General features: G+C 47.1%; 1 protein-coding gene across 2 annotated transcripts; it reads right to left on the reverse strand.

Annotated features, from left to right (window-relative positions):
* Positions 1-213: 213 nt before the first annotated feature.
* On the reverse strand, positions 214-27,845 carry efcab6 (EF-hand calcium binding domain 6). Of its 2 annotated transcripts, XM_049009752.1 has the most exons (25): positions 27,736-27,845; positions 27,116-27,268; positions 26,591-26,814; positions 23,058-23,137; positions 17,564-17,700; positions 16,867-16,985; positions 16,571-16,704; positions 15,528-15,637; positions 15,052-15,136; positions 13,437-13,514; positions 12,804-12,918; positions 11,646-11,770; positions 11,029-11,258; positions 10,449-10,527; positions 9,596-9,714; positions 9,320-9,511; positions 8,691-8,831; positions 7,857-8,052; positions 6,925-7,119; positions 6,343-6,567; positions 5,591-5,803; positions 3,917-4,097; positions 2,495-2,679; positions 1,336-1,485; positions 214-959 (listed from the first exon to the last, which is right to left on the reverse strand). In XM_049009752.1, exons 4-25 carry the CDS (start codon positions 23,097-23,099, stop codon positions 837-839), a joined length of 3,174 nt encoding a protein of 1,057 aa, XP_048865709.1. In that variant the 5' UTR covers positions 23,100-23,137; positions 26,591-26,814; positions 27,116-27,268; positions 27,736-27,845; the 3' UTR covers positions 214-836. The 2 variants fall into 2 exon arrangements, with proteins under 2 accessions (XP_048865709.1, XP_048865710.1); XM_049009753.1 differs by lacking the exon at positions 17,564-17,700 and having other exon boundaries at positions 15,528-15,676.
* Between the last annotated feature and the right edge of the window lie 106 nt (positions 27,846-27,951).

Here is a 27,951-nt window from a genome sequence, read left to right on the forward strand (position 1 = left end):
CAGAACACTTTGCTGTTAGGAAGGCAATGAAGGATCCAGAATTTTAATCAATTATCTTAAATTCATACAAAACCTAATTTCCATCTGTAAAAAGTGATTTTCTTCTTCATATACTGATTTTTTTTTTTCCCGTTCTACGCGCACTCCAATAAAAAGCTTCATTCGCGTAATTGCATTAGTAATCCTGGGGGATATAACGTAATTTATTCTTAAGATTATGCGGCTCCTACATAGCTTTGAGTTTGTTATTAAGGTTGTCTCTATAGAAAGAGTTCAGCATTGCTGACTTTCTTTCATGTTCAGGTATCCGTAATACGTTCCATGATATCTCTCTCCTGTCACGTTATTAAAGTGCAGTGCAGTGGTTTTGTGTATCGCCGGCCTCTGTTAAACACCCTTTTCATCTAGCAAGCGAAGCAATTGAAAAAAAAAATAATAAAAGGCCAACCAGAATATTTCACAGATGATATATAAGGATAATATCAGTTTAATGTTCAAATTTGGGATTAGAAAACTGTAAAAGTACAAGGTCACTTGCATACTCTACCTATAGATACTGTACTTCTTTGTAATTTAATATTTTGTAATGGAACTGCTACGATAATTCAGGTGAAGCATGATCATTTCTAGAAGGACATCAGTGTGATATTTAGAAGTTTGTTTTTTTTTAATTTAGTAGTTTTGTGGCTCGTGATTCCCGCGTTTTAGGAGGATGCCGGTAGGTTGTCTGTCAGTAGTGTAGCCCCTCGGCTGAAAAATCCATCAAATATTTACGTGGCTGTTGTGATACGACAGTGATCAGCCGCACAGTGGGAAGAGCAGCCTTGGCTCTCAGCTCATTTTAAAAAAGTACACAAAAAATCATTGTAGAATATCTGCCCTGAAATATTCTTGTCAAAGAAGGAACAGAGATGAAAGAATTCCTCCTCGGAAAGGTCGATACCATACCGACTCAACACCTACAGGACAGGGAGACACAAAACAAGGTTTTTAGCTATTTTCACATCCCATTTATATTAAGCATCACTGTGTTGGTACCCATGACAGCAGAACGCAGGGTTCCTTTAAAACATCAAAGACATTCGAGACACACTTGAATGCAAGCAAATTCTGCCTATAGCTTGATTCATGCAGGGGGAACGTGTTTGCATTTGACACCAATTTTTGAGACCCTCGTTTAGATGGGATTCTATTTGAGTTACGGCATAAACAGATTTGCTGTGTGTACTGTCTGAAAGGGGAATCCGTGTTCGAATGCACTTAGCATATGCATGACTGATTGCTACAACGCTGGCTCTGACGGAATTGGAACCACTCCTAGAGGGCTCTGTGCACCTTTCTGAAGTCCTGGAGGGAGATGCTGCCGCTCCGGTTCCGGTCCAGAGTGACAAAGTTCCGCCTCATGCCCCTCCAGAACTGCTGAATCGGGCCCTGCATCCTCAGCATAGCATCCACACACTGTCTGCTGAGTACCCCGGGATGCATCTGGACAGAAAGGGACCGGCCCGGTTCATGAGAGCCAGCATGCGGTAAGAGAATGCGTCCCTGCTCACACCATGAGCGCCTACGAAGCGACTCGGGTTAAAGCCGCAGCTCTCGGGTCAGCCTCTACCGAGGCTCTGCTAGTGCCTAATATGCTCCTTTGTTCTGGAAATTTAATAAGCTTACAAATAATTTGCAAAGAATCTATTTCCCCAGTTCACCCATTGTTGCTTTATTTATTTTTTTTAACTTTGATCTGTGGGAATTCATGCCGCATTTTATTTCTTGCACTATTCATTTGACGGGTTTTCTGCATTGCCTCATTTCATGAGTGCCTTTCCTCTCTGAGATCAAAGACAGTGTGGCTGTCTGGACTTCCAGGACTGCGACCCTCGCTTTCCCATTGGGCGGCTCTAATGACACTCCGGGCCCATGTGACCTATCATCACTGCTCTAAATGATCTATTTTGCCGGTTTTACTGAACGGCTGCATCTTGACATTCTGACCTGGTCCTCTTGTTCCTTGATGTAACGTCACTGGACGGTCGTATTGAGCTCCCCTTGTAGGGACCACAGCAGCAATGGGGAAAGTGAAGCTGAACAACAGTGCTGTTGTCGAGAGGCCAGGGAGGATTGCGGCTTGCAGTTCCGCCATGCTACGATCCAGCTTAGGGGCCTGCCTCACTGCCTTGATAGGATCTTCCAGTTCTATCCCACACTAACTTCTTTGTTCTACATGTGATTCTCCTCGGCAGCCATGTTTCGCATGTAAAATCTCACGCGTCACCATTTCCAGGGATCAGCCAGCGAGGGGTTTGATGCTGGCACCCAGCGTGTTACTATATAAACCAGCCAGGTTTTACTGCTTCTCAGTGTCAGTTACCTCCTTATGGTGTGTGGTAATAATATGGGAAGAGCCAGGAAAGATAAACTCTCGCTTATTTAGGAGTGTCGTCAAAGCCGCGTGATACTTAGGCCTGATGGTACCAGCAGTGACAGGGAAACGTCTTACCGGTGTCTGGGACACATGGAGCTGTGGCCGGCGGAAAGTGGGCTTGCTCTGCGCCTTTGGGGTGACGATAAAGTGCCGTAGGAACTCTGGGTAGGAGACCATGCCGCCATTGAGGACGCCGCCCTCGCTGGCCAGCTGTTGGATCTCCAGCGGAGTCGATTTCAGCTGAGGTTCCTCCATTATGGCTGGCGGACAGAAAGCAGATTGTCTGTGCACCTGCTGTGCTCATTTGTCCAGCGCCGTGAGACGGTCATAAGCACAGCAGAGGAACAGTCGCTCCATGTGCGTGGCGCTCTTACGCGTCCAGACGCGGAGTCCTGTCTCACTTAATAAAGGAATGTACGGAAACGCTGGTTTCCATCAGCCTGGATGGAGCGCCCTGATCAGTACCGTGCAAGGGAAGCACAGCCCCCACACCCCTGACGTTATGCGCTCCCCATCCTGCCATGTGCATCCTCCTGTTAACAGCCGTAACAAGGACGTAAGGGAGTCTGCGGGGGGGTGCGGCAGCTTGTGGCGCGGTCCCAGCGGATCGAGTCACGTGCTTCATTCTCATCATGTACGCCGTCGCGACGGGGGACCCCGGAGGGGACATGCTAAACGCTGTGCTCGCCACGCCGCATGGTGAAGGGGGGGGGAGTAATGGCGGGGGGGGGGGGGGGGGGGTAAATCGCTTGGGAAAGTATTTTTGTTCGGATGGCAGAACAGAACTGGACTGGCCGGACGAAACCAGTCGAAGAGAGTGAGGACAAGTGATCTGCACACACCGGGTAGTCGGTGTCGATAGGGTGTGTGTGTGTGTGGGGGGGGACTCATTAGTGCATGCTGGGTGCCCAATGGCCAACAGTGTCTCGCCATGAGAAGCCTCTCCCCCTGGAGAAGCCTCTCGCGTTGATCTAAAGAAACGCCTGTGACCAGTGTTTCGCAGTGACGGGAAGAAAAGGGAGACTCCTGCAGAGTCCTGCTGATGGCATTGCTGTTTCTGCACCCTGCATTCTTCTTTTTAAATAAAAGGACAAGCACTGCGCAGTGAAGTACAGAATAGGAGTTCAAAGTATGGATCAATGTCTGTTTTACAGTCATAAATCAAAGTAGAAAGGCGACAAGTTGGCTCGGTGGGTTCTAGTCCTTCCCCCGGCCTGTTTGCCTGCGTGGGGGTCCCATTTTCTCCATGCGATGTACATGTTTCCTCCAGCTATTCTGGATTTCCTCCAAACAATTGCGGATAGGTGAACTGCGTTTCCAGGTTGCCCGTAGTCTGTGTTTGTGTGTGTGCCCCGTGCTGGCTTGACATGCTATGTTGGGTGTTCCCTGTCTCTAGGCCCCATGCTGGGATAGGACCCCCCCCCCATATTGGATAAGCAGGTGGAAGCTGGATGGGCATATTAAAGTGAGAAGTGCCCTATGCTAATGCATGCGTACCCTTGAACTGCTCCATGCTGACCTCCCCGAGCTGTTCTCTGTCCACCTCCCTGCACCTCCTGTGGATCTCCCTCCAGGAGGCGTGCATCTGGCTGCGCAGATTGCACTTCGCCCACTCACAGTTTGCCAGAGGGGTGCTCCTCTCCCTGCTAGAGCACAGTCGTCCGGTCTGCTCCGCCGGCTGGAAGGGGAGGTGCAACAAACGTATCAAGTACCAGCCAATGGGAGGAGGGCTCTGCCGAGGAGGCTTAGGTAACAGAAGTGGCCAGCCAATGGGAGGAGTGCTTTGTCGAGGGGGCTTGGCTAACAGGAGTGGCAAGCCAATGGGAGTGGGGCTTTGCCGAGGGAGCATGGTTAGCAGGTGTAGCCAGCCAATGGGAGTGGAGCTCTGCTGAGGGAGCTTGGCTAACAGAAGTGGCCAGCCAATGGGAGTAGGGCTCTGCCAAGGTAGCTTGGTTAGCAGGAGTAGCCAGCCAATGGGAGTGGGGCTTTGCTGAGGGGGCTTGGCTAACAGGAGTGGCCAGCCAATGGGAGTAGGACTCTGCTGAGGGGGCTTGGCTAACAGGAGTGGCCAGCCAATGGGAGTAGGACTCTGCTGAGGGGGCTTGGCTAACAGGAGTGGCCAGCCAATGGGAGTGGGGCTTTGTTGAGGGGGCTTGGCTAACAGGAGTGGCGACCTTCCAACAAACCCATGAATTTTTTTATCTCAAATAAAAATCAAATCAAACTTATTTATAAAGCACAAACAGCAGTAGCTAACATAAGTGCTGGACTGACGAGAAATAGACATCAGGCATTTACATACAATAAAACTACAGCTATAAAAACAGATACATTTTATACACTGTTAAAATCCAGGGAAAACAAACAGGTATTCAGTTGTGATTTAAAAATTTAAAAACATATTGTTGGGGCTGCCATCCACTTTGCTGGGGCTGCCATCATGAAAGTATGCTCGCCTCTTCTTCAGTCCTGCCCTAGGAGTGGTTAGCGAAAGCTGGTTGTCAGGTCGCATAGATCTAGAGGGGTGTGATAAAGTTGCAGATCTGATAGGCACTGAGGGGCTGGGCCATCCAATGCTAGCAATAAAACTTAAGAATCAGCTCTAAAATGGAGCGGTAAGCAATGTAGTGATGGTAAACCAGGAGAAACAGCAGGGCCTGCATGTGCCAGTCAAAAGCCAGTCAGCCGCATCCTTCACTGAAGGCAGGCAAAGGATGATTGGGAAACTCCTACATAGAATGGGCTACTCGACCACAACTGCTAATCAATACCTCGATGACCTTTTTAAACAAATTAATGTAATGAAGTCAGTCAGTACTGAAATCGAATGGTTGAGGTGCCCCTGAGGAGAGGTTAGGGACCTGAATCGGTGTTCATCTAGCCGTCCGACAGAATATCAGAAACATTTCAGAGAACTGGAGAAATTCCTGTTAGTTTTTATATTTACACGTATTGCATTACACTTAATGTTAAACTGTTTTTTGTTCTGAATAAATATACACTTAATACCCAGATACACAGCATTAAACATTTTATATGACTGCCTAAGACTTTTGGACAATAATGTATAATGGATAAAAGAAATCATGTTGCCTCGTCCAAACTTCAGCATCCCACCTGCAAGGAGACAAATGTCTGCGCATTGGTTATGTGAGGCTTCAAACGCTCTACCTTAGAGCTCCTGATGGAAGAGGAGGTGCATTTGGGGCGCTGGCGGAACCCCGGGGCCGTACTCGTGATTCCCCGTGTCGAGGGGCCCGTGACAGCGACCCCACCATTGCTCCTAGGCCCCTCGATCTCTCCTCCACCGAAGCTCCCTAGAAACTCACAGTACTCCAGGTTCCCGAGTGAGTTGACTGGCAGCCTGTTCCACAAGTTCTGAAACTGAACAAAGAAAAGCAGAAAGGTGAGGTTTTATATGGGGGGGGGGGGGCAAAAAAAAGCTGCCAACAAATATGAGGATTTAGTCCCTTAATTAAGAAAAAAACAAGCTTAAACCCAGTAGATATGTTTTTGGCAATGTGCCCAAGGCAAATTTTTTTCTCCAAAAATAAAAGTCTGCCAACTGTAGTTATTTCAACACAAAGTACTGGTATTTAGTCATTGTGTTGTTGACTACGGTTGCGGCAAGATTTCGCCTGTGGTATTACAGCCGTGAGGTCGATGGCTGGGACGGTTACAGAGCGTGTGTGAGAGCCTTCACACCCCCCCCCACCAAGGTTATGTCTGTGGTGTTTTAAGGGGCCGTCCCTCCTTTTCTATGTCAGCTTGTGAAATCCCTGAACAGACTGTACACAGTCGTCGCACAAGGTGCCAACAATACAGATGGCTTATCCTTCAGAACTGTGTTGAAACAGAAAATTGATATAAAGTCTTAATATACAAGCTGTGCTATCTATTAAAAATAATAATTTCGGCTGTACCTGTTCGCTCATCAGTCTCCTGAAGCGACGATCACAGATTGCTCTGAAGTCGTCTTTGGAGATGACACCGCTGCCAGCGCGGTCGAGGTCCGCCATATCCTTGGCGACCGCGTGCAGACGGGAGGAGACGACCTTGCGGATCTGGCCCAGGATGTCACTCGCTGGCAGTGGGCGGGCACCTCGGCGCACAGCCTTCCCCACATCCTCGCTCCTCGCTGGTGCTGCCTGTAGCCCACACACATGCACAAAAGTGCCATTAACTTCCCCTAAAGGCATAAACTCATCCCAGTGAAATATCACGCACATTCACACTCGTGCCATATGTAGTCACAGATATTCAAACATCTTTCACGCTCATAACCATAATCTCCTACACTAATTCATGCATCTGCAGTACTATTTGTCTGGGAGCGTAATCATGTTCACGCACAATGCCAGCACCACAAATATAAGATTCCAAAATCACACACTCATACACTTTAATTCTGCTCTAACTCACAATTATTCACACTCATTCTTCTTGTGGGGGTTGAGGTGTGACTCTAGTAAAGGTCAGCATACGAGAGGCCACATGGGTCTCACCTCGTGTCCATTCAGGAGAAAGATATGCAGGAACGCTGTCCAGCTGACTGTTCCGTCCCACTTGTCCACCATCAGTCTGCCCATCAGGTGGTCAAACTGTTGGTCTGTGAGCCTGAAGCAGAAATGGTCAAGAATGCGGCGGAACACCCAGGGCTGGATGTTGCCCCTCCTGCTCTTGTCGAGCGCAGAGAAGGCCTACAGACATGGGATAGGTTGATAAGGGCAGCCATCAGTCATCATTATAGCAGGAGAGGTTCTCAAGTGCCAGTCACTCCTTCTGCAGTAAATTCTATTGACTTTGCTGGGTAAATAACGAGCTTGACAATCGCATGAACCGCTCACACAGACAAAGCAAATGTTTTTCTAGTCTATTTCCAGTCTTATGCCCGTCATTCTCAGTGTTCTACAACACGCTAATCTGCACAACTGATATGAGTCCAAATTATTGTTATTGTTCCACTTATGAACTTTAGAGCAACATGAATCTAATATTGTGCTAAATAACCGCTGTACTATGCGTTCTTAGTACGTACTATGTACTAACCGCTGTACTATGCGTTCTTAGTACATACTATGTACTAACTGCTGTACTATGCGTTCCTAGTACGTACTATGTACTAACCGCTGTACTATGCGTTCTTAGTACATACTATGTACTAACCGCTGTACTATGCGTTCCTAGTACGTACTACGCACTAACCGCTGTACTATGTGTTCTTAGTATGTACTATGTACTAACCGCTATACTATGCTTTCCTAGTATGTACTAACCGCTGTACCTTCTATTCCTAGTATATACTATGTAATAATATGTAATAACGCTGCATTCCTAGTATGCATTCCTATATGACCACAGTACTATGCGTTCCTAGTCGCTTCCTCTGCTCTTCCTTTTTCTCCTTTACTTCAGGCTTATGGCAGAGCATGCTTGCCTTGTGGAGGGCCTCGTACGCAGCCGTGACGAGCTCTCGCAGCCGGAACATGGTGTTCTCCAGGCTTGGGCCCTTGGCATTCTCTGTCGCAGCCGGTGTTTCCTGGCGACGGCTGGATTCCGCAGCGGCTCCGCCATCGATCATGGACGTGGCGTCCATGCAGGAGAGCGGCCCGTCATCTAGGTGGATCTCCATACTGAGAGACACGGGAAGGGAACAGTTCTGCGTGAGTAGCAGTGTGACTCCGCCCATCCTTCACCCTTATGTCACTCTGCTGTAGTCGCAATGAGGGACTGGAGCCAGCTGTAGTCACATAGCCCATCCTCCATGTAACTCCTGTCACATGACAGATACTCTTGCAAAGACAGTAATCAGACGAGACGCTGATACTCAATAATCACAGAGAAGAGGTGTGTGGCTACATGTACTGTTTCTCTAGGAGCGTAATCATGTTCATGCACAATGCCAGCACCACAAATATATTATTCCAAAACAACAGCCTTGCACACTATAATTCTCCACTACACATGATTATTCACTCATTCATCTTGTGAGGGTTGTGGGTTTGAAACCCAAAGCCAGTAGAATTATGCCATTGTTGAGCAATTGAGCAAGGCCCTTAACCCCCAATTGCACTAACACCAAGCTTGAAGCCTTCCAGTATACCTGTACTCAAACTGTAACAGATAGCAAATAAAGCATAATTTCAGGTCTGCAGTGTCCAGGAGAGTCTGGAGAAGCCATATCGAAAACTGCAGACACTGTGTCGTCTTTCGGGTGAATGAAAATGAGGTCCAGAGAGGCACGTGTCTCAGGGTATAGAGGGCCGGTCACCGGTTGAGCTGCTGGCCAAGCTGGGCGTCCTCCCCACGGCAGCCATGCTCCTGCGCTGGCACCAGCAGCTCCTCTACCTTCCCCTCCCCCTGCCTGACCAGGGCGGGGCCATGGTCCCCATCACTGTGCCTCATCGCCATCCTGACCAGAGATAGAACATGCAGTATTGGCAGCATTGCCGACATGGTAATGCAGTGTTTCCCAATCCAGTCCTTGGGGACCCGGTAGGGAGCTCGGCGGGAGAAAAATGTGGACTGTCTGACAGGGAGCTGGGTGGAAGCAAAAATGTGGGCTGTCTGGCAGGGAGCTGGGTGGAAGCAAAAATGTGGGCTGTCTGGCAGGGAGCTGGGTGGAAGCAAAAATGTGGGCTGTCTGGCAGGGAGCTGGGTGGAAGCAAAAATGTGGGCTGTCTGGCAGGGAGCTGGGTGGAAGCAAAAATGTGGGCTGTTTGGCAGGAAGCAGAGACAGATCAAAGACATGGACTATCTGTGGATCCCCAATGACTAGGTTGGGAAACACTGCAGTAATAACTTGATGAATTCTCAGTGGCTGTAATAATGAGGCAGTAGCCACCCATCAGTGAGTGTCATAACAGATTGGTGATAACAGTGTGAGGCCTCCCAGCTCACCGGAGCTCATGAAGTGCGACCCTGGTGTGGAGTGCCTGGGCACTGGGACAGGCTGATCCACCCCGAGGACCCTCATCTGCACACTCGCCCGGGGACGGCCGCTCGGGGCCACGGCCCGCCTTCCTGGGACCCACGCCCATCTTCTCCAGAAACTCTGCCTCCCTGATGTAGCCCCTCCCTCCTTCATCATACCTGTCACCCCCCACAACCAGAGCCAAAAGTTCAAAGATCCCTGCTGGAGTCAGAGGTACATTTCTCAGGCATTGAACAACTCACCTCAGCCACAGCTGGTCAAATTCGTTTGGTGTAAAAGGCATAGCGTAGGTGTACAGCAGACGCTTTAAGTCCTGCTTTAAAATGATGCTTTGTCCATTCTGAATGAAGCGACACAGCACCTGCACCGAAACAGATGTGCTCTCATGCGGATTTCACTGCTGTTAGGGACACGTGACCGTCGAGTCATATCACAACGCAGCTCAGTGAAAAGTTGAAACCCGAAGCAAAATGTAAGGTGCTATCATATGTACCGTACTGAGCAAAAAGTATGCATTCAAAGATGATGGTGTTTAAATGGTTTTCATGTCGGTGTGAACGATTAGCCATTTCAAAACCACTCGGAAAATCACTCCAGTAAACATCCTATATACTCGATCGCTAGCACACCTCGAACGGCTAATCGATACCTCGCTGAGTCGTTTAACAAATTAGATTAATTAATTAAGTGAGCTGGTGGTAAAATACGGGTCCATGGAATGGCTCAGTTGCCCCCGGGGAGGGACCTGAAGCCGTGTTCATCTAGCCATCCTGCAAGATATCAGCAACTTTTTGGAGAACAGAGGAAATTGTTGTTAGTTTTTATTGTGTTGCTGTTAATTGTTTTTTTTTTTCTTTGCAAATATGCACTTATTACACAGATAAATAACTTTAAACATTCCCTTTCACAGCCTAAGACTATCGTACATTACTGAATGTTTTTTTTTTAAACCATATATATTTTAACGTCGCGCGTTGCGGATTTTGGACGCTTCCTGTGGAGATTCCATCCCCATCTGTATTTCTGACTCTCCACGCCCGTTAGCTCTTCTGCTCTTCGAACCCCATGTCAGCCTTTTCACAGAACACCTCTGACCTTCGCCATGTCCGGCCATCCGCAGCGGGCCTTCCAGGCCAGGTAGCCGAGGACCTGGTCGCAGGTTTCCCGTTTCGGTCTGTGTGAAGTACAGGACAGCAGCAGACCCACTGAGACGCGGCGTTCCTGCACCGAATGCATCGCAAGTGATGTCCGAGGGCAAATTAACTGCTTGTAATTGGCTCCATGATCCACACTGTGAACCTTCACTCTGTTTATTTGCTGATAGCAGTTGGTGGTGAAGCAGGGTGTGACAATAACGAGATTACTCCAACAGAGGCGTTTATGGCACAGTTGGATGTGCAGTCCCTGTGACTCGCTCTGTCTATCTAGCAGCGCGGTTATACATACCATCGTTGACTAGTACTAGTCAAGTTTATAAGACATCAGACAGCTTAACTGTCTACAGTCAGGCATGGATGGACTTTACCTCGTATATTAATTTATACTATAGTGATGGATATCCTTGCTAAAATAATTCACACTTCTCCTGGGACTCGAACCAACAACCTTCTGCTGACCAGCTGTAGGGCTTTACTCGTAGCGCCCCCTGTTGGTTAGTTTAACACAGCGGACCTACCTGGTGGCAGGATGTGGGAGAGCTGCTGTGCTGGCACCTGCCTGGACCAGGCTGTTGAACTCAGCGAAGTTGAGTGTGGCGCCAGGCCTGAGGCCCAGCAGGTCCAGCAGCCGGCTGTATTCTGTCTCCTTGGTTACGAACATCAAGCTGTCATGCAGGTTCCTGAAGCCCTGCCTGCTGATGACTCCATCACGGTTCTTGTCCATGACCCGAAAAGCTGTGAAAACATCCTGGGAACAGCCCCACCATTCTGAGTGAACGAGGCCATGCACTCGAACCCTGCATCTCACACTGCATCATGCGTACAGCTATAGATTTCCGATTCAGCAAATACCTGGGCTGCTGTGTTTGAAGCCTGGTTTAATCAGAGAGGACAGTTGTTTATTTTTAGGAAATCATTATTTTTCCCTTGATTTATTTTTTCCAGCAGTTTTTTGAAAACACGGATATAGTGTTCAGCCGTAGAGCAGTGATTCACGTCCTGCATTGTCATTCTAATTTTTAATTGCCTTAAAATTTCCTTTATTCCTTTATATCAGCCGAAGAGAGATAATTATTTCACAACAAGCAGAAGCTTGGAAGTAAACTGTTTGTAATTTAGTTAAAACTGCTCCTACCCCATGGAAAGCCTTGATCCGCTCTTTCATCTGCGAGAAGCACTCCTCTGCTGTCAGGAAGCCGACGGGATCGGTGTTTGTGCCGACGCACCGCGCGGCTGCGTCTGTCTTGCCGGCCGCGCTATCTGTGCCAAACACAGTCACTTCACACAGACTCCTCTCGGTGACACACTGTCTTACTCCTGAGTAATTAACGCGCAACTGTCTCTGCAGAAAACACATCTTCTGACCAGTGCTAAGTGTATTCTGGCCTGTGTCTTTTAACTAGTATAAAAACGGGGATTTACCCCCTGACATGCATCTTTGGCCGACCTTAGGCTTCTTTTTTAACTTCTCTAATGAAGGATGTTTCCTGTTCTGTTCCAGTTGACGTCTTTCACGCTGCAGGTCAGCTGACAGGTATCTAGCATGGCCATGGCCCTCATCCACCCCACCAATTCTCCACTAGAACCATGCAGGTTCCGTCCCATCACAATCGAGTACGTCTCTTTATGCAGACAAAAAAGGTTCTGTTCTGCTCCCTTGTTTAAAAACCCCTAGCATGTAAAGTTACAGCCAAATAAAGTCGTTTACACACATCCCTTAATGATAGCTGCTGCATTCACACGTTTAATTATAGCTTTACACAATGTTCGGTAAATTACAATTCAGAGGTCTGAATCCTGAAACAGTATTTCATTTCTGCAGACAACTTAAACTTAAGGAGTCTGTTTGTTTTTCGTCATGGTTGCAGACGACACAAATTACAGCGATGTGCCGCTGTTCTCCTGCAGCTTTCAGAGGTACATCTCATAATTAGATAGAAAATCAAAAAATTTATTTTTGCGTTCCACACTAAATTCAACACTAATGAGGGAGGGCTACTTTTTTAACAACTAAAAATAATTCTTCCGAAGTTTGTTCAAGTGAAATTATTTTTTTTTTCCAAAAGTTTTTTAATAGAATAAACAGACTTGTCAAGATTATTATAATTATTTGATTATTATCAAATTAAGTGGCTCCCCATAGTTATCTGCAGATACCACTCTTAGTATGAATAACCAGTTGTGCTCCATTACACAGTGAATCCTTGTCCTCATTCATGTGACCAAGTTAAATTACACTAGTTAAACTAGTTAAATCTGTATAGGCATTATTAAGGAGTAATTCAAGTCGTACCTTTGAGGTTTGCCATGCATTCAGAGTGGGGGGCTGTTCCGTCTCTAAATCCCAGGGCTTCTGCGAGGGTGTGAATCAGATTCTCCTCCAGAACATTCCTGCGATTATGCAGATACTGGCGAAAGCAAAGTGGTGCCGGGAAATGCATGGTTACCCCTCAGCATCGCTCTTCGTGTGAGGTGTCTGTCACTCGAACCGTTTGCGTTTATTAGCACTGGTCGCTATAGGCTGAAATGAGCCTCCTTCTGAAGGTCGCCCCCATTGGCTAACAAGCATTCATGGATGTCGATGCCTTGAGACGCTGAGGGTCTGACTGTTTTATCTGTGTTTTATTGCTTAACATGTCTTGGTGCAGCCCAGAGTAAGGACCTTGCTCTGGTGGTTTTCGGGATTAGAACCTACAATAATTCTGATACTTAACCTGGCCCAGGGGCTCCCCAGTCTTGTCTGGCTGGGTATGACAGCCTCCATTTCCCCTTTATTCCCCCACATGCCCCCCCCCCCCGACTCAGCATGACCCCCAAAGATCAGAACTCCCATGCAGCATTGCAAACTGAAGAAGTGTGTGCGTATACAGCAACTGGAAGCTTCCCTGGACCGGATTAGCATAAGCTGTGCAGCTGGCTGGCTTACAGTGGTCCGTGCATTCCCTGCTGGCTCTTCCTCATCCCGATAGGTCACCCGTGCCACACTCCCCTTCTTTTGGTTTCCCTGGCAGGGAGGAATAATCGTGTCAGGACCCGCCATTACAATCTATCGGTTCCCCCGATTAGCGCTGACCGCCATCCGGCCTTGGAATGCAAGCGCACACAGCCCCCCTGTCCCCACTCGGTGAGCTGCAGGGGACGCGTCTGTCAGACATGCCCATTTCACAGGCCTCTGTAAGAAGCTTCCCTCGCATACATAGCATCCGGTAGGGGAGATCCCAGCCTGCCCTTGAGAAAGGCGCTTAACTCGAACTGCGTGTAAATATCCACATAAATCGAAAGAAGGGCAAGACTGCGAGCCGCGCAAGTCACTGCTGGTAATTGCATTTGCTAAGCAAGTAAATAATTCATTTACTAGCCCATTAGGCAGGTCCAGGGGGCACCTCATCCACCTGCCATTCCAATCAGACACCGTTACCCAGCATGCCCCCCAGGTATGCTCTCAGACGAGGGTTGTGTTTGTGTGTTTCAGATGTGGACGGATCAAAAAGGTCCAGGTCTATAAGCATGCAGCGGCGATTGCCGACCCTAGCCGCTTCATTAGCACCATTGATTGGTGGCGAAGTTAAGTCCTCGGCAGCCGTGGGTGTCGACACGCCATTGATTGAAAAGTGTCTTTTAAACTTGCAGGACTTCAACCCTCGGGGACCATGAGTAACAGAGGTGGGACCCCCCCACACACGTCCCCGATGCCAATCAGGCGACGCCGAAACAGTGAACGGCGCCGGAGAGCAGGAGATCCTGTCAAAATCATCTCTCAAAACATGGTAGGTCATTCTGAAGAAAAAAATTAATTAATAAAATGGGGGGGGGGGGGGGGGGTATTTTTCTTCCCCATGGAGAAATGACACATTAAAGGTACTTTAGCATTAGCTGAGCATTAAAACGCTGAATTGCATTGTGAATCTAAGCACGTCCTCAAAGCCTCAGTTGTGCTCCCCAGAGCACCGATAAAGAATTGGATTGCTGCAGACCTGCTTGAAAACCTCATTACTGGCTGGTGTTCAGTGAATCCCTGTTTGATTTGTTACTCATAGAATTGATTATTAAGACGCTAGGTGATTTTTATGCCATTAAAAATATCCACCAGAAATGTGTGATCCATTTTTATAATATTCTTCACACAGTTTAAAACTTGGAAAGCTATTATTGTTGTGCACTTGGATCATCAAACCATGAATAAATATAGACTATTTTCCATAAGCTACATATTAGGGAACGTAATGGAGGTATTTTCAAACGTATGCATTGCAAGTCAAAGGGAAAAATGTTACAGGTCTACCAGCAAAATTAATGACAGGTCAGGCATCTTTTCACTATGTTCTTATTTTTGAAGCGCCAGGGAACTTGACACCTCAGAGGTAAATCACCCTCCCACCTAAGAGTAAAGTAGGACACGCGATGTTAAGAAATGTATTATAAATGTTTAGTAGGCATTTTAGAGCACGTTGTGAAAGTTGGGAAAAATCGAAAATGACTGCGGTAAGGAATCTGTCAACTGAGGTATTCTGGGAGGGTGCGTTCAGAGTGGCTGACTGTACCTGGTCTGAAGCGACATGCTCCTTCAGCTTGGGTAGGCTTGAGGTCGTGCTGGGTCTCACAGGAAGTTCCTGGACCAGACTTTCTCTGTCAGAGGAGGAGATATTCAGAAAGTGAGAGATAAGGAGCAAATTAATGTCTGTCACTGAGCATCTAATTTCAAATGCCGGCTGTGTGTAAAATGTATAACATGAAAGGTCAGCCTGTCAGGTCATTCCCACACCCACAGTGGACAAATAAACCGTTCTCTGCTGTAAGCTTACCTGGCAGGCTCGGCCTGCCCCCCCCCCCCCCCCCCCCCTCCTTGGCCGTATCCCAGACCCGCGCTAGAAACTCGCTCCATGACACCAGTCCAGTCGCACTGACCCCAAATCTGTTTCATCACACAGGTACCATATGACACAAAGAGTACTTGGTACAAAACAACGCGTGCACACGAGAGAGGTGCACACTCACATTCCCAGTTCCCCGCTCTTACCGGCTCACGAGTGCTAGGACAGTTTCATCGCTCGTGGGAAACAGGAAGTTACAGAGGAGGACTTTTGGGTCCTTCACAGACACAGAGCCGCTGTGGGTGGCATCAAGGGTCTGTAAGGTTTGCCGAACAACATTAGAGTTTGCACTTATCTATCAGAAAAAAACACAAAAAAAATACACACACACTTACTCGTTTCAAATACGCACATACATGCACTGAAGCCACCTTTGATGTATGAAACCAATTTGTTTGGGGTGATATATATTTCATTTATTTTTCTGATTGATGGACTCATTCATTTCCGGCTGCCTTTATCGGAATTTAAAAAATATTTGTTGTAGGCATCCTCTGCTTTGTTTGAACACCATGTGTTTTCAATTTTGACCTCAAAAACAGCTTTGAACTGCCTTTCCAAGGCAGTATGTCAAAGCATGTTATCCATCTGCCATCAAATGCAATATTATCCCCCCCCCCCCCCCCCCCCCCCCGTTCTTCCCACTTGCTGAGCAGCAGTGTCGGGAAAATCAGAGCTGGGATATGAAGACTTGACCCCTTTAAGTAAAAGGGTCCAATCAATGGGGGGGACAAACAAAGTAGTTTAGTCAAGAACAAAAAGCTCAGGGCTGCTTTGACAAGGGGAGGAGCCTCAAAAGGTCACATGATGCATCCGCCCAAAAAGCAGGCCGTTGCCATGGAAAGAACCTGCACCATTTGAGGGCTTCGTTGTTTGCTACCTTGCCGAAATTAGTCGTAATTAACAAGGCTACTCTGGAGATTATTTTCTGGGCAAAGATTTTAATTAATAGCTGTTCTCTGTTGCAAGCATGTTATTCTACCAGTTAGTGCCAATCTACAGAGTCCACGTCCTGTAACAAATTCTGGAAGCGTTCCAAAAGGTTTCACACATCTGCTCAGTTCCAAACTTCTGCAGACAAAGAGCATCGAGTGCTTCACATATCTTAAAAAACAACTTTTTTATTATAAGGTTGAGAGTGTCACGCCGCTTAAACCAATATGGAACTAACGGAAAAGGCAAAGCTTACTTTTTCCTGGAATGTAGTCTGCATTTCTTCTAACGTCAGATCTTGGAAACGGTCGTCTTTACTTTCTGCAGTCCAGGGATCTGTCGCCTTCCGCTGTCCTGTTTTCTCTTGGTTGACAATACTCTGGTTTAAAGCTGCAGAAGATGTCATTATTTGAGACTGCATTCTCTGTATTACTGAATCCAAAAACACTGGACATTGATGGGAGACTGTAGAAGTACCTTCTTCACACAAATGATACAGGCAATCTGCTTCTAATGGGGGTCAAGCTAAGGAGACATTTTGCCCAGGTGTACCTAGCTTTGCAGATTCTGCCCCAATGTTTCCTTGGCTTTCAGAATCCATGCCTAACATCTGCAGAAACTCAGGGTAGGATGTGGTTCCTGGGATGTTTGGACTGCAGTGGCACCAAAGTCTTGAGGAAAGAACATTTCAATGACACATTTCAGCACAAAATCCAATAAGCACCTCCTGAAATGTTTTTGCAGTCATAATGTGCCAAGCGGAAGAAGTTTCAGTTACCTTCACTGAGTTAAATCATAATTTAACTGGCCAAAGTGGAAATCGACACTGAATAACAAGAGAGAGCATAAAATCCTAGCTGTGTATGAATACCGAACTCGAATAAAAGAGTAAATTTTACAAAAAGCAGTGGAAATCCATGGTGTGTTTTGGCACAGGCCGGGCAACGTCAAATCACAAGGGTTTTCTCTAAAAGCCATTATTTTATTCTCCCCCCCCTTCTCCCCAACAGCCTGTTCAAGGGAAATGGCAGGATTTTTTTCTCTCCCTGTGTCTGTGTCTTGAAAATTTGCACCTCATAAATCAAAGATGTACAGTTGCTGCCATGATGAACGTGAGCCAGGTTCTGCATCCGGGCACCGGGCTTTCTCTGTCTGAATTGGTAACGCCACGGCCCGGGCTCCCCCCTTCAGAATCCCTGCAGCTGCCTTTCGGGTCTTTGTCTGCTTCGCTTTAGGCCTGCGGTCATACTTGTAAAATTTGTCTTCGCTCATGGGGAGACCGCATCCTTCCAGTGTTCTGCCCAGCTTCACTGGCTCTGTCCTCTTGTCTTGGTCACGGCCGAATGACAGAAAAGCTCCACTCAAGCCTTTCAAATTGCCTGTGATCTGTGAGGATTAAAACCAGACAGCAAGTGGACATTCGAGAGGCAGGAGCGCTTGACCTTTTGCTGTAAGCTCCGATTCTTTCAGCGCAGCTATCGGCCTCTCCGTCTCGCTCCCCCTCTCTCTGCCTGCCTTCCCACCGGACGCTCTTCTAGTGCACGGCGGACGTGGCGGGGCATTAATAAAAATAAATGATATCTCAGACGATAAAGCGACACAGATTCGGGAGGACAGCTGTTCGAGGTGGGGGGGGGGGGAAGGAGCGGCAGGAGGGGGGTTTCCTGTTCCACGGCTGGTGTCGAAAGACAGAAACAAGACTTCGCCCCTGTGTGACAGCGATGGCATTCCTGTGCTCATCACAGCCCCTTTTAGGGTTAAAGGATGGTCCCATGTGAGGAAGAACGGCTTCACTCTGACTTCACTCTGGCTTCACTCCAGTCCTAATTGTGATTTGGAGAGGGTGGAGGTTTGTGTGTGTGTGGAGGGGGGGGGTAGGAAATGGAGGCAGTGCCTTTAGGGAAATCCATGTGAAACCAGGCACGTACGTGCGCGCGGGCCGCCTGTGGCGCTGGGTGCCGGGGGGAGCGGAGGAAGAGCAGAAGAGATACTAAATATACCCTCTTCACTCTGGGGTAATCAGTGTCTTCAGTGTCCCAAAGATGCTTCGCTTTAATTGCTCTCTCATTGGGAGGCAGAGCCCATTTGTAAAAGAAAATGTCCCCCTTAATATGAAGAGTGTCACACTGACATTGTCTATAGTCCAAAGAAAAAAAACTCACAAGGACACAAAATGCAAAATATTTAAATGAATTCACTTTCTCTTAAATAAAAAGGCGCTACAATTAAAGGGAGTTTTAAAAACAAACTAATAACACTGTTTTTTCCAGATTTATAATGAAATGTTTGTAATGTAGATTTAATATTTATACGACTTTCACATCCCCACACCTGACAGGCATAAAAATTACCGACGTATTAAAAACTTTTTTTTCCGAAGTTAAAATGCTTTAGAGAAAAGGAAAAAATGTACATCGCAGCACTTTTTAAAAAAAGATCAAATGAAAGTGAATTTATTAAAACAGATATAAATAAAAATCACCCAAAACTCTGTGAATCATTTGCCAATTAAAAGGATGTTAAAATCACAAAGGAAAATGAGGGTATCTTAAACAATTAATGAGCTGAAAGAGAAAGATTTAATCGTGTTGCGTTTTTGTTTCTCTTTTGGCCGCGTCTTGTCTCCGCTCCCTGCGCCTCTCTGCTCTCCGCTAATGCAGCGCGACGCTCCGATCGCGCCCGTGCCAGCTTTCCATTAAAGCAGCTGCACTCGCCTTGGCACCGCTTCAGACCTGGCTCGGCGCCTCTCCGAGGCCCGCCTTGGACCGCATTCCGCTGCCCTCGCAGCCATTAATTAATAATGCGCCGCCGTTTTGTTTACCGTGGCATTATATGTTAATCAGGCCGAGTCTCCCAGAGTTAAGCGTAATTAGATAAAGAGGCACTCCGTCTCGCCGACGCCGCGGCAGGGTGGCCGGCCACCGCCATGTGACCCGCGGCCCGAGCCGAGGGGCGGGGCCTGGGAGGCGCAGGCGCCTGGGAGGGGGATGAGACATGAGTTTCATTTGCAAATTGGCCAACAATTAGTTCCCTTTTGTTAAGGCCAGTAATTACCGCTGATTGAACGGACGTGAACTACATTTTAAAACTGCCTGTTGTTTCGGCAGTGCAGAATCCTATAAGGCATTCTACAGTCTGTCTGCTAGAGATGTCCACCTGTGTATGTTCCCCCACGGATATTTATGCGGTGGAATATTGTTGAATATTTGTCCCTCGCCATAGGCGACTTGACTCTCCCAGGGGGTGTAACGTGAGGAGGCCTAAGCAATCATTCATTACAGGCTACAACAAACATTCAGATAAACAAATTTATAAAAAAATTAACAAAATTCCGAATACTTTACAATAAACTATTATTACACATTTTCAAATATAATTTTATCATGTAATTTGATTTTATTGAACTTAATGTTCAAACAGCATTTTCAGCTGACCAGCAAGTACCCCTGCACCCCCTGGCAAAATCGCCTGTGGTCTCACACTAAGGACGGGGCAAGTATTATTGCGAGAACCCTCCCCTCCCTTCTGCCAACCATTGCTGCCAGGGTGAGGGGCAGAGCTTTGGCATGAGAGGATGAAGGGCGGAGCCTTGAGATGAAAGGGGTGGGGTCTTGGGAAGAGGATGAGGGGTGGCGTCTTGAGATGTGGGCCGGGATCTTGAGATGAGGGGATGAGGGGTGGGGTCTTGAGAGGCAAGCACTGACTAGCGGGACCCTCTAACAGGATGGGTAAGATGGTGGAGTGAGATCCGACTGCCTTGGGGGGAGCATCCAGGTGTTTCTTGTCTGTCAATGAGTAGAACAAGGGGTCCTGGTGCAGATGTTGAGCAGTCTGCTCCCGCATTATGGGTCTGTTTCGGATTTGCAGTTTCGTCCTGGTGACACTGGACACCAGAGGATTCAGGGATGGAGAGCTCAGCACTGCCACTTCCGTAAGATAAGTGGAATTTTAACACTGGTTTAGCGTTTTAGGTTTTGGCACAAGGGAACTGACTCTGCCGTCTCAAACTGCCGCCCGGTCTCGTCGCACAGACCTTCCAAGCCGAGGCACCTGTTATGGGCCGTTACAGGGTTTGAAATGTGGCGTCACAGTGGAATTTAGCCTGTGCTAGCCAACAAAAAGGCCAAACAAGCCACAGCTCAAGCGAGAACAATATCCCCCAACATCCCGTGGATGCGGGCAGCGCGCCGGACAGGCAGTGCGAGCAGGACCCCTCGTCACCCGCATGATTTCATAGCGAGCAGATCGGCTCCGCCCATTGGTTCTTTTCCACTGTTCTGGCTGTAGCGTCTCTGTCATTTTTATTTATTTTTTTTGTTATTCTAGCTAATTAAACGGGAAGCGCAGTAAGGTCACCAGGCCGTGGACTCAGGGACCTGGATCACAGCACGATCCTGACTGCATTTTCAGCCATTTTCTCGTGGAGCGTGCAAGTACTGGTTCCACAACACCGCTACGGGATCACAGATACTGAAAACACTGAAAGCGTGTGCTCCGCACCTAAAAATACAATCACAGACAACAAATAAGCTGCTAAAAAGTTGCAATTATGTGGTATTTTTAAGAGGCGGCAGCCTCCCTCCCCGCTGACTGTTGATTATCTATAAAATGAAAAGCTTGGAAGAGCTAGAAGAGAACGAAGCAGCCATCGTTCTCTATTCCCAAATCATACTTAATTTAATACCACCACAGAGGTTCGATTCGCCTGCGCGCATCTTTTCTGGCTCGCCAAAATGAACACGTGGACAGATGCGTGTGTGTTCTTTGTTTTGCAGAAGCAGTGGCACACACCTCGGAAATAACAAGCAAGGCGCAGTGAATGCGGGGCCTACTGATTCCGGTAGCTTCTTCAACAAGCGCCCGTCCAACTGGAAGGCGCCATGGCTCTGGGTAAAAGTCTTCTGTTTTCATTAAATATTGATGTGTGACGAACGAGCGAGGGGCAAACATGTGCGATGGATATTTAATCAAACGTCTGGGTGCATCACGCATTAGCCGGCGCAGCTGTTGTGCATGCCATGCGCCTTTAGAGGTGGCGCTCATTTGTCAGGAACTGACCGCAAAAAAAAAAAAAGGAAAACAATTAAGTGTTTCCTCTGAAACACACAAACTGATTAAGTAGAATATTCCGTGTCCGTGGTCTGCTCAGAATACAAGACTTTCTTTCTCTTCCCGATAAAGATGATGGAAGCTCAGTAAATGGTCTGCCACAGTGCCTCACGCAATCACGGTGGTTGATGAGAATCCCCTCGCAGATTCACTTCTTGATTAATCAGCGCGTTTTCATTGCATTTAGCATGAATTTCCGCCCCCCCCCTTTCTAATGCTCCTCTCGCCTCCACCTTTTAGCCTTCCTGTCTTCCTCTTCCTGTTTTTTTTTTTTATTTATTTTTGTCGGGTCACATCTGCTACTCTCCGAAGCTGCATGATGGGGCTTGTACAGGGGACATCATTAAAGGTCTTTTTCCACACTTTTCCTGGCTGAAATCTCTGTGTCGACGAGACCGGCAGTTACCTGCCCATTATATAGGACTCCATCTAATGCAAATTGAATGCGGAAGCCCAGTGTACTCCGACAGAGGTCATCTTGGCTGTTCGGGATATTTGTACGCCAAAGCCCCATTCTGATGAGACAGCAATACATATACGCCAAACATTCAGGAGATTATGGCCCAATGGGCTCGCTTAGCCCATATGAAACTAAATAAATTACACGAAATAGGACTTTAATACATACAAAATCTCGGGATGCCCCCTAAGGGGTATTAATTTGCCCACTGATTTAATTTAGAAAATTCCTCAATTTCATTACTTAGAAAACACAAGCTACTTAATATCGAGCGCACGTGTGATGTAAATACACAGGGATGAATTATTCTGTGCCTCCTACATTCTGTCACTAATTCCTTACCAAATAAATGAATACATCTGGCTCAAAATGGAGAGACACAAGCAGAGGTAAAGTCATTCTCGGAGGCGCCACAAAATCCCTAACGAATGGCGAGCTGCGTGTGGAATCCGCATTGTTTCGTAACGAGATTATTGAGTCTCAGACAATCTGCTGCGGCGGGATCCAGGCATGTGCTGCTCGTCTGTGATTGGCGAAAAAGCGGACTTTGTGTGTGACGCGCCGCTGCAGGTCTGCGATTGTCACGCGCTGCTTTGGTGGGCTTGTAGGGCGCCTACAGGACGCCAGGGACAATGATCGCGAGATCCTGGGTCAAGCAGGTGCGGATCCCATGGACAGCACCCTGAGACCGGCAGTGAATCGCAGTGGCTCCCAGTGATCTGTGGTAAGACAGGTGTCATTTGCGAGGAGGCTTTGGCTTCCATCGTGGCACCATTTGCACTCTGAGAGGCTGCTGCTATTGAATCGCACGATTTTAGTTTGGAATGAGACAGAAAGGGGTAAACTGATGCAAACACTCTTAAAAATATTATACTTTGATGAGTAGCGTGCCATTGCAGTTTCAAATCCTATGTATCTCTTTGTTTACCCGTTCACACAAACAGATATTTTACCGGCACAAACTGCATTAAGTACCTTTCTTAAAGTCATGCATGTAGCCAAGTAGTAAAATTACAAGCCCCCACACCAGCAAAACCTACCTGCAGACACCCCCCCCCTCTCCTTTTCGGTCAATGAAATCTATGAGAGGGATAATCCCCACAACGTTCGTTAGTTTGTTTTATTTCTCTAGTACCATCAAACAGTCAGACAGGCCCCCCCAATCCCATCATACCTGTCCCCTACAGCCTGGATTCTGCAGTACTTCTCCAGCCATCCCTTACAGGCGGCAGCTCCGTTGCCTCTCTTTGGAACCTGAAACCAGTCAGATAACGTGTTAATTGTAGCTTATCACTGAGACAGCAGTTGACTTCATACAAATATGTCTGCTTGTTTGCAATGTTTATGACACCTATGGTTACATGTTAGCAAAATAATAATAAGGTGATTTTTTTTTTTTTAGTTTCTAGTCGATTGCTTTGAACAGATGGGACCAAAAAAACTGTATAACGTTTTTCATAGCTTAAAAAAAAATCATAAATTCAAACAGACAAGTGTCATAGGTCAGTTCCACGACTGGAAAGGGGCCAGTTATTGGCAGGTGGGTATATATCTACTTTTAATTTCAGCCTGAGATTAACCAGGGAATAGTGCTGTTGATCTCAGGTCATTCCCAGGGAATTGGAAGGGCAGGACCTTGGTTGCGCATCTGTAAGTAACTGATGCCGCATGTAAGACTCTCTCTTATTTTGGTATGCTATAATCAAAGCGCCGTCCCTGATGTGCCGGCCCAGATTCCACCCCGGCATGACTGGCGTCCCAAGGCAGACTGCAAGCTGCACTTTTATCACACATTACACACCTTCCAATTAACACCGAGGTTAACAGACAATTAATAGGTGGCATTATCAGCAGAATAACAATGATCCATTACATAATTTGACATTATTTGAAATAAATCCAAAACTGATTTTCTCGCACTTCTATAGAATAGGCCTATTACAACCGAAGGATGTTGAGGGTGCTGTCATCAGAATGTACCAGTTCAATTATTTAACTGGCCCCAGTTATTTTTAGCGTAAGCATATCACGCCTCTAGGTTACTACTACTCTGTTGCACTGTGAGGTCTTCTTTGAGGTGTTGTAAGTAGTCGGGATTATTAATAGTCACGCATCTAGTAGGTAAAGTTGGATTACTAGATCCATCCATCCATCCATTTTCCAAACCGCTTATCCTACTGGGTCGCGGGGGGTCCGGAGCCTATCCCGGAAGCAATGGGCACGAGGCTGGATTACTAGATGTACAATATAATAAACTGTACCACAGGTGTGTCTGCTGGGGTGTGGCATGAGTAAACTGTGTCCTGTAATTGTGTTCTGGGCATACAATAACTCTGGATATAACGGACTTTGAATATAACGGACTGTTTTGCCAGGTCCCTTTAAGTCCGTTATAACGGGATTTTAATGAATTGTCAAACACCCAGTGACGTCCATCCAGGTGTTCCCAGAATTCTCCTGGCAGCCAATGCTCCTCTGTCTGTAATTATATAGTTTTCTGTTCTCCTTGAACACTTCATGCAGTGATGAGTAGACGCGATGGTGTCACAAGCAGGATAAGTCATAATCCTGTCACTATATCCCTCCTCCTCTTTTACTTGTTTTTCCTTTTTTTCCCCCATTTTCCCTGTGCCGCATTTTTCGAAATGAGCTTTCGCCTGTGAAGTGTGCGCTAGCCTGTTTAATTATTGATCGGTGAAAAATATCTCCCTCTCCCTGTTCCTCCCCCCCCCCTTCCGTCCTTCCGAGGCCTTTCCAATGCATCGAGCATCTCGCGACGGTGCAAGAGCCGCTTCCGATGTCACGGGGACCGCGGCCGCGACTCCGGCGACAGCCCCTTTCAAAGTAAACTTCTAACAAACTCGGCAACTCTTTTTAATGAAACTGCGTGAAGAAGAAAAAAAATTGCTTGGAAAAGACAAGCAAGCAGTCAAGCTGTCAGGCGTGAGCAGCGAGATGGAACAAAAAGGAACAGTTGAGACAATTACAGCCGTGCAGCCCTGTGACAATTCAGCGGCGAGCGCACGGTGACGTGAGATACGCACAATACGGGCGGAGCGCACGTCCGCGTTACTCCGGCGAACAGCACCGGGATCGCCGCTATTTCTAAATGCAGTAGTAGTAACCAAGGCGTCGCTCATGTTTCCATCATCGTTATTTGTTCGACTGACATCTCCCATTGTCCTTTTCCACCCTAATCTCTTTGTCTCCAAGGCCTACACTCCAAAACAAAAAAGAATATCTGCTTTCCTTTTAAGTTATGCAACCGTAAACAGCTTCATTTTATTGAACAGCATTGTTGCATTGTTTTCCTTCATATCTCCCCCCTCATCCCCCACTCCCCTAGCCCGACCTACTCTTACTAAGAAACTTTGCAGGGTACAGTTAATCCAAAACAAAGGGACACATGTAGACGGACAATGGCGTCCCCCCCCCAAGTGGTATGCTATGGGGTGGGGGGCCAGATGGGAAAGAGAGTCCTGTAAGGCATGGAGACACCTTGTGAATAGAAAGGAGTAACCGAACATTACAGCGCATCAGTGGGGGTGTCAGGCGGTGATTATTCTGAGCAGATAGCAGGCTGATTGTGCGTGTTCCTCCTCGACAGACGCTGTCAGGTTCGTGAAATTCCACAGGGCGGAAGCCTGGAAACATAGTTCTGCGTCAAGTCCTGTGGGAATCGCTCCCTCTCTCTCTCTCTCGTAAATGAAAAGAGACTTTGCATATGGAAATGTGAAGCTATCCAGAAAAAAACGGGCAATTTTGAGAGTCCTAAGTGATCTGAGGAGTGTGGGAGAAAACGGATTGTAAACACCATCTGCATTGACAGACAGACAGAGTCTATCCGGTTGTAATGTAGGGGATGTCACATCACATAAATTCTCCACCATAACACAGTTCATTTCAGCAGATGATTGCACAGTTATTTTGTCTGTGATGCTCTTCTGGCGGTTCGGTGGCTTGTTGACGATTGCCGAATACTCGCTCCACTCCAGCCGCAGTAACAATGCCGATGAAATTGTCGAAACTTTGGAAGTCCCCATCGCATAAATAATTAGCTTTTATTGCGATGGTTATTATTCCAACTGCAGCGTAAATACACAGAAATTAAATTGAATCGAGGCCCGCTTTATCTTCTTGTTGATTACCAAGTGGGTTTTCTGAAGTTGCAATTTACTGCCATCTTCTGGCAGGTATTGGAATGGTAGTGGAGACAACGTCTATCGCTAAGGCCAGATAACTAGTATTTTCTCCCCGGCTTTACAAACGGTTGCTTTAACAATATTATATCAACATTTACCAAGAATTGTTATTGCTGGATTTTTCTGTCGTATGCGTTTCTTATTAAATTAAACGTCACGGGCTCACTTTATGATTATAGCCACCAGTGAAAAATTCAGAAAAGACATCTTGTGTACTTGTGGCCTGCATTGTTTCAGTTACAGACCAAAAGCTGGGATTACAGTGTGTATTACGTTAATATCGATATACTGGGTATATTAAAGACTACACTACTGCTGATAATGACCGAATTATCTGTATAGCTGTAGGGTAAAGTGCAAGATTACTGGAGACTAGAAGTCTCTTGTCACAGAGACCTTTTGTTTCTTTGCTGGTCGGTTGTTCTGTGGCACGTTGTTGTAAGCGGAGGAACTGTTTTTAGACTTGCTATTGGAGTGCGATTTCTACTCTGATGTGTTTACTCACCCTGGCCAGCAGCGCTTCTAACTCGGACTCCGTGAGCGAGAGCTGAATGCCCTCGACAGCCCTCCGAAACTCCTCCCCCGTCACGGCCGGGCGGCCGTGGGGGTCCGAGGCTTGGAAGGCTGGTCTGATGAGGTCACCCTGGCTTCCCGGCACCTTTTGGAACAGCAGCTCCTCGATGTCCACAGCAGAGCGGTTCTTTTCCAGGACGGACTCAACTGAGGAACCTACAGAGGGCCAAAGAATGGAACAGATATCCACAAAAGTTATGGCTCATGTGCTTGTCCTCTGTTCCCCACAGACTTTAACAGGATGATCTTAAGCTGCTTTTGGAATAGTTTGGCTATCAGAACAGCCCTTAATTCTGATGACTTTGAATTAAACAGTTGCAGTCTACGACACCCTAGAGGTATGACATGATGTAGAGGTTTTACCTGGAGAACATGTGCAAAGTTAAAGTAAAGCAGATCTTTATCTAGTAGCATGACTGATGGTTTGGTTTCAGAATTTCTGTTCCGGAACTCTCACCGGGGGTTGATCAGGGGGCCCTGTGGCGGGTTTCTCTGGTTCTGTCCAAAAAGGATGGAGTATGGACAGTAGATGTCGGCCTCTGGGCCATCACCAGCCCTCTGGACAAGGGTCGCAGGTCCTGAAGGGCGCCCTTCATCAGCACGAGAAGCGCTGCAGGCAGGGGAGGCTGCATTATTTTACCCAGCGTCAGAACTGTCTCCATTTCCCCCTCTCTTCCAGAAAGGTATTGTGAGACGATTGATAATTTTACGCACACGTTTTTTTTTTTCCATTGTTGCTTATCTAGTGCACGGTTGTGCCATTTTAAATGATTTTGATTACAAAAAGAGAAGATACACAACTAACACTTAATATTCTTAAACAACAGTCATAGGTAAATAGCACCAGGCTTTCTTTTCATTCATATTACGGTGAATTTAGATACTACGTTGGCGACTTAAACAAGCCGATGCAAACTGGCATGAGGCAGCTCCCCCTTACACCAGACACGCTTTGAAAGATTAGCTGAAAGCTAACGTCACAGCCAGTGTGCCTCCTGATTAATAAGTCATTTACAAATAGCGCTATAGCCCAGTGCGTTTTACCGCCCGATAGCGTCTTTCCGCGGTGATACTCACGCTTTTATTTCACACGCACTGCGCGAGAATGCGGCGTCTCGCAGTCCCTCTCGCGCCTCACAGTCAGCTGCACGAACGCGTTGCGGTTTCTATAGAAACAGGCCGGGCTCTGCGGAAGGCGCGTGGCTGTCCTTCGTGATTGGCGCAAAGTTACAGTGGTGACCGATTTCACTACGCTTGCAATGTTTTCTTTAAAATAGATGTGACTATTAGCTA

This window comes from Brienomyrus brachyistius, chromosome 3, assembly GCF_023856365.1.
Source record: "Brienomyrus brachyistius isolate T26 chromosome 3, BBRACH_0.4, whole genome shotgun sequence".
Taxonomy (NCBI): domain Eukaryota; kingdom Metazoa; phylum Chordata; class Actinopteri; order Osteoglossiformes; family Mormyridae; genus Brienomyrus; species Brienomyrus brachyistius.